This window comes from Lactuca serriola, chromosome 8 (genome assembly GCF_051521515.1).
Source record: "Lactuca serriola cultivar US96UC23 chromosome 8, Lser_US96UC23_V15, whole genome shotgun sequence".
Lineage (NCBI taxonomy): Eukaryota > Viridiplantae > Streptophyta > Magnoliopsida > Asterales > Asteraceae > Lactuca > Lactuca serriola.
The window spans coordinates 24,317,451-24,323,488 of NC_136415.1; the positions used below are offsets into that span (position 1 = coordinate 24,317,451).

Sequence of the window (6,038 nt, forward strand, 5' to 3'; positions counted from 1 at the left end):
GGATTTTCATCAATCCTCTCGGGATTCGTTTAGTTTCATAATCAAGGTTAATTACAAATCAAAATCTTTGATGATCACAAACTCATTGTTCTGTTAGTTCGATAAGTCGAATCAATCCCATAAGGTATGATTTCATTGATTCAACATCATTTCCAGTTCTTGAACCACATGTGAACAGTGAATTCGATTAATTATCAATTATGATTTTCATAAACTGATGTGTTTCAATCTTTCATTTGGTTTGGTGAAGTGCGTATTGAATGATTGTGTTTTTTTTTCTAAACATGAATGTGGGTTTACTTACTTCCTGCATATAATAATCTTCTTTAATTATGATGCTCTCATGATGACGTTTTCTCTGTATTTTTCCTTCTCAGCAGCAGATAATCACTTTGCCTTGTTATCGATACAATTTCTGCATAGAGATACGAAGCTGTTGAAGATGATAAGAACTGAAAGAAACAACAATCCAAGTGTCATTGCAAAGTTAATGGGTCTTCATGAGGTGCCATTGAAGCAACAGCCAGTTTCTGGACCAAAAAGAGTGTTGTCTGAGAACTATCTCCAGAAATCTGCTTCTGTAGGTTCACGAGGAAGAAGATGGAGTAAAGTTAAGCAAAAGAATCGGGAGATATTAAAGAAGCCGAATTCAACATTAAATGATTCAAGTAAGGTTGTTTCTTTAAGGTATCTTGAGAACAGAAGTACTACTTTTGGGTGGGAATTCAAGAAGCAGCTTTTAGAAAGATCAAAAAGGCCCAAAGTTTGTCAAGAAATTTGGTCTGGTATACGGGTTTGTGATCATAGTGAGGTGCCTTCAATGGCAGGTCTTGAGTCAAAGCAGAGATTAGAATTAGGAACACAAGATTGGAAAGATAAATCTGCCACCAAATTGGTATATAAACGATTTAACATCTCTTCTCTTCCAAATAAAAAGCTCAAGAAAGTGTCTAAACATGATTTGGGATTCACCTCTGGGAGACAACACAACAATGTGTTAACAAATTCTGAGGATGTTGAGTTTTCTTTTGGTGATGAAGGGATCAAACAAATAGATGAGAAAGCAGAATGCAACGATTCTGCAAAAGAAGGATGTTTTCCCTGTTCTTTGGATGTTTCTTTTGAACAGGTAATACTTGCTGCTTTTCATTATGGTTTTCTTTTCTGAAGCTAAACATATGTCGTCGCATATTTTGCAGGATTCACCATGTGAAGACAGATTCACGTCTTTAAATTGCATCGATATCGATAATGAACATGGAAGCAACACGACTGAAGCTCATCATCCGAGTCCAAATTCAGTCCTGGAACCAGACAATTTATCAATCGATGAATACGGTGATAAATTTAGCACTGATCTCCATGGTTTGTATTTGAAACTTCAGATTCTGAAATCAGAATCGGAAGAAAACCAATCTAAACCTGAAATCCTCACATCAAGTGACGAGGATGCTGCCGAAACCAAAAGATGCTTCGGACCAAAAGAAAGTCAAGAATTTTCGTACCTTGTCAACGTGCTCGATGAAATTGAAAGTTTCGAAAGATGGCATTCCGTCGAACACATTGTGAGCCCCTTGATTTTTGAAACATTAGAGAAGAAATACGGGAAGCAAGAGTCGTGGAATAAGGCGGATAGGCGGTTGTTGTTTGATCGTATAAAATTAGGGTTATCAGAGATTCTCAGACAACATGTGGAATTTATAGTATACTCGAAGCTTTTGAAGAGAAAAATGAGTAGCATTTTGAGGAGGGACGCCATTGAAGAAGAACTGTGGAAAATGGTAGTTAGTGAAGGAAAGGAAGTCAGTGTTAACGCTGACTTATCTGAGAAGGCTGTGGGGAAGGAACCATGGTTAGAAGAGTTGGGGGAGGAAGTGGATTCCATTGTTGTAGAGATTGAAGCTTTTTTGTTCAATGAGCTTGCATTAGAGCTGGTTGCTTTTTGAATATTATTTTCATTCTTTTAAAGAAAATATAGGGTATGATTATAGAGATTGATTTGCATATAGTTTAAGAGTGTATATCAACAAATATCATTGTCATTTTTGTAGATTTGAGAGTGCATAAAGGTGTATGTTTGGTTTGCATATAGTTTAAGAGTGTAATACAACTATACTTTTATAGTTTAAGAGTGGGATAATGAAGTAATATATTTTTTGATTTACATACATTTGGTCACTGAGTTTTTTTTTCGTCTACATTTTTCCCCTTCAACTTGTTAAATTGTACACATTCAGTCCTTATGATCAGTTACTTCAGGTTAGTCGGAAAAAATGACTTAATAGGGTAATATATTTCCCATTTTGTACACATTTAGTCCTTAATATTTTTGTACACATTTATTCCTTAATATTTTTTTGTTTCAAAATAAGTCATTTTTGTTTTTATACCCATTCAGTACTTATGAAAATGGGACAATCATTGATGAAATCTGTGGGGTTGTTAATGTTTATGTGTAACGTCTCATTTTCACAACAAAAAATTTTCATTTTTAAATAAGGCAAAAGTCCCTGATTATAAATTTATTATTAAGAAAAAACGTTTATTCCAAAATACATTTATCGAAAATCAGAGTAATATAAGAAACGTGGAATCCTCAATACTATTGATGAATGTGTACAATCATGTTTTCGTCTTCCCACGATCAACGATAGAACCTGAAAACATAAACAACTGGGTAAGCATAAAGTTTAGTGAGTTTCTCCCAAAATACTCGATACAACAAACGTATTATCATGCATAACGGGCCCACACTCATCAGGTTGGAATACCTTGGCCAAATCAGTCATCGGACTGGAATGCCAACATGCAACAGGTCCAATCAGTCATCGGACTAGAATACTCAGGGTTTGTCAGCATGCCTCCTTAACCCAACCGCTCTTCTCGAGCCTCCGTGCATATGGCTTACAGCCGACCCGCACTAGGTATCTTGGCCTACAGTATATAGCAGGACCACCTCAACCTATCTCACCACCATATGGCTATCTCACGTAAGATGTCGCGAGAAAAACCTAAAAAAAATCATTCATAAGTACTGAATGAGTACAAAAACAAAAATGACTTATTTCGCAACAAAAAAAAAATATTAAGGACTAAATGTGTACAAAAATATTAAGGACTAAATGTGTACAAAATGAGAAATATATTACCCTATTAAGTCATTTTTACCGGTTAACCTAGAGTAGCCGGTCATAAGGACTAAATGTGTACAACTTAACAAGTTGAAGGGGTAAATGTGGACGAAAATAAAAATCAATGACTAAATATGTACAAATCAAATAATATATTACCCTTTTAAGTCATTATCCCTTTAAGAGTGCATAAAGGTGTATCTTAGCTATTTTACACAATAATTTATTGGTCCAATTTTCGGTAGATTTAAAGGGAAAACAACAAAATGACTTATTTATCTATTTGCGACTTCATACCATCAAACTATTGTTCATCATTTTCATTCTCACAACATATTTATTTTCATTCTCCTAGAACCTATTCTTCACTCCATCGAACATTGTTTTCTCTCATTCATCTTCTTTCTCTGATGAAGCTAATTAAACCTAACTAAGGGTAAAACGTCATTTGAAAAAGAAATTTATCTCTCCCCTTAAAGCCGACAATACATCTATCTTTTCTTCTTTCTCTTTCCATATCCTTACTATGTTTCCCCTTCCAACATTCCCCTTACACTCACATAACAAGGTGTAAGAATGTTGATTTGATATGTGATGTGTATGTATAGTATAATCTTTATGTTAAAGAGAAACTTTCTCAAATTGAGTGTTCACATTTAATTAATCTAGCTTCATAGTAGCTTTACCTTTAATTTAATTATATTTTAGAAATAAAAAAAATATATCAATAAAACCGTTAATTCGTAATAAAAACCAACTAGCAAAAAGTTATAGAATAGTTACAAAAGAAGATAAAACAATGGGTTTTGTAACAACCAAGTCCAATCTACTCTAATCTTTTTGTAAAAGAAATCTACTCTAATGTTTTTATTCCTATTCAAAAGAAGTGATCACATTTTTTCACTTGTACTATTTCTAGGAAATTAGAAGATTAGAAAACCACCGAAAACCTCTGATCATCCAAATGGTAATCAAAACTATCACTTCCAAGGCTTTTCTCTTCAAAACATTCATAATGATATTAATTATAATATTCTTGTCTACCTTTAATGAACTTACCTAACATAAATCGTTAATAATTATCAAGATTTAGAAATTCTTTTGTAGAGTTGATACATGATGTTGATATTCACTCTTTTTCATCTCGCAATTTAATTATATATTTCGTTAGTTTTATTTCAGTTGGAGGTAAAATAGATAAAAACTATGCTCAATATGATAAATTTTGAAAATCGACAAATACACGTTTTGATTACAAATCACTCCAGAATACAACAAATGAAACATAAAGTGCTACAAGCACAACCTAGAATCATATAACACAAACTTAACAAAGGCCACAGACATCTATACGGTAGTAAGGTAGACATTAACATGGACAATGGTTTCGACACCATCGGTAGTATGTTCATCCACCTGTGGCAAACTCTCAATGGTCGCATACCCTTTAGCCTCCTCATACTTCCCGGTCCCACCAATCACCGCAATATGTGATATCTCAGAAGCTGTCCGATGAACCCCAAAAAAGCTAATCGTATCATCAACCTCATGATCACTACCATGAAACAATGTCGTGAGTGCAAACGTATGACTACTTCCATCCAATGAGCTTGCAAGATAAAAACCTTGACCTTGACCGATGACACCTGTCCCGAGCTCATGACCTTCGGTTAACTCATTGTCAATAACAGTGATTGACCCGAACATGAGTTGTTCAAGTGTTATGCCAGCTGGCAGTTGACCGGCTGTAACGAATGGTTGGTTGTTTCCTCCATTGACAACGTTGTTGTTCCCGGTGTTTTGGAGAACGGTGTTGGAGTTTGGATTGTTGGGGTTGTTGCCATTGAAACCGGCTAAGAACGGGAGGTTGTTGTTGTTGACTATACCGTTGATGTTGTTCAACGGGACTCCACCGGTGATGGGGAACACTTGGCTGTTAGGTGTTGAGAATGGAACAGCGTTAGCGTTTGAACTGGCTATGATTCCGGTGACCACCCTGCTTGTAGCATGAGACCCTCCCATGACATCATGCATAAAGAAACTCAAAGTCGGGTGTTCTGCACCTATGGTGGCACCACCAGCTACAACAGCACCGGCACCTGACCTTCCTGTTGGTGTAGCGCCTACGCCAACAGGAGTGGCCACTGGCGCTGCCACAGTAGGCGCTACTTTAGTTGGTAGCGGGACAATGGGTCCCACTACTGGCGCAGGTGCAACAGTGGCAGGAATCTGACCACTTGGTAGTGTTGGTGTTTGGTCTTCGTCAGGGGTGTCATCCTCGTCTATTGGGCCACTAGTCGTTTCGGGCTGATTAGTAGGAAGTGGGATCGCTGGGGCGATAGATGTTATGTCATCGTCTGTTGTATCTATGAGAATTCGGGCCCCACTAGAACATTCTAAAGAAATGGCTAGCAAGAAGATACAAATTGTAGTTTTGAGAATGGTAGAAGCGGATAACTTGAGAATCGCCATTTGGGTGGTGTTGTTTTTTGTTGGAAAGGGAAGATGTGTGTAGTTGATGAAGAGGAGTGTGTGCATATGGGGGCATATATAGTGTCGTGTGATGGAGTTGATGAGATGGATGGAGTTGTTTTGTTTCACAAATGGTGGGTGCTTTGTTTTGGGTCAACAACTACTTTAATAACCATATGTATGTTGCCTACTTAAAAGTTTGTATACGTTAATAAATAATCGAAAAAGGAAAAAGGCATGCTAATTATTAATTAAGATATATAATACAGTAGTATTTTCTAATAACATATTAAAACAAAAAAAATTAATCAATTAACATATTTAAATTTTATTGTTCATTATTTGTAAAATCTTGTAATTACAACATATACAACATCTTGCAATCTAAATAAACTGTTATTTATGATTTAGTTAACTTTAGGTGTGTGGTTCTTT

At 35.9% G+C, this 6,038-nt stretch overlaps 1 protein-coding gene and 1 pseudogene across 1 annotated transcript; one reads left to right on the forward strand and one right to left on the reverse strand.

The window, feature by feature from the left end:
• Positions 1–442: 442 nt before the first annotated feature.
• LOC145069738 (uncharacterized) lies at positions 443–2,166 on the forward strand. Its single transcript, XM_079016691.1, has 2 exons — positions 443–1,129; positions 1,200–2,166. The coding sequence occupies exons 1-2, from the start codon at positions 443–445 to the stop codon at positions 1,944–1,946; spliced, it is 1,434 nt and encodes a 477-aa protein (XP_078872817.1). The 3' UTR covers positions 1,947–2,166.
• Positions 2,167–4,325: 2,159 nt separating this feature from the next.
• LOC145070885 (dirigent protein 24 pseudogene) lies at positions 4,326–5,639 on the reverse strand (annotated as a pseudogene).
• Between the last annotated feature and the right edge of the window lie 399 nt (positions 5,640–6,038).

Coding starts and splice junctions, on each gene's coding strand:
- LOC145069738 (XM_079016691.1), top strand. CDS start 443: ATGATAAGAACTGAAAGAAACAACAATCCAAGTGTCATTGCAAAGTTA. Junction 1,130..1,199: donor TGGATGTTTCTTTTGAACAG/GTAATACTTGCT, acceptor CATATTTTGCAG/GATTCACCATGTGAAGACAG.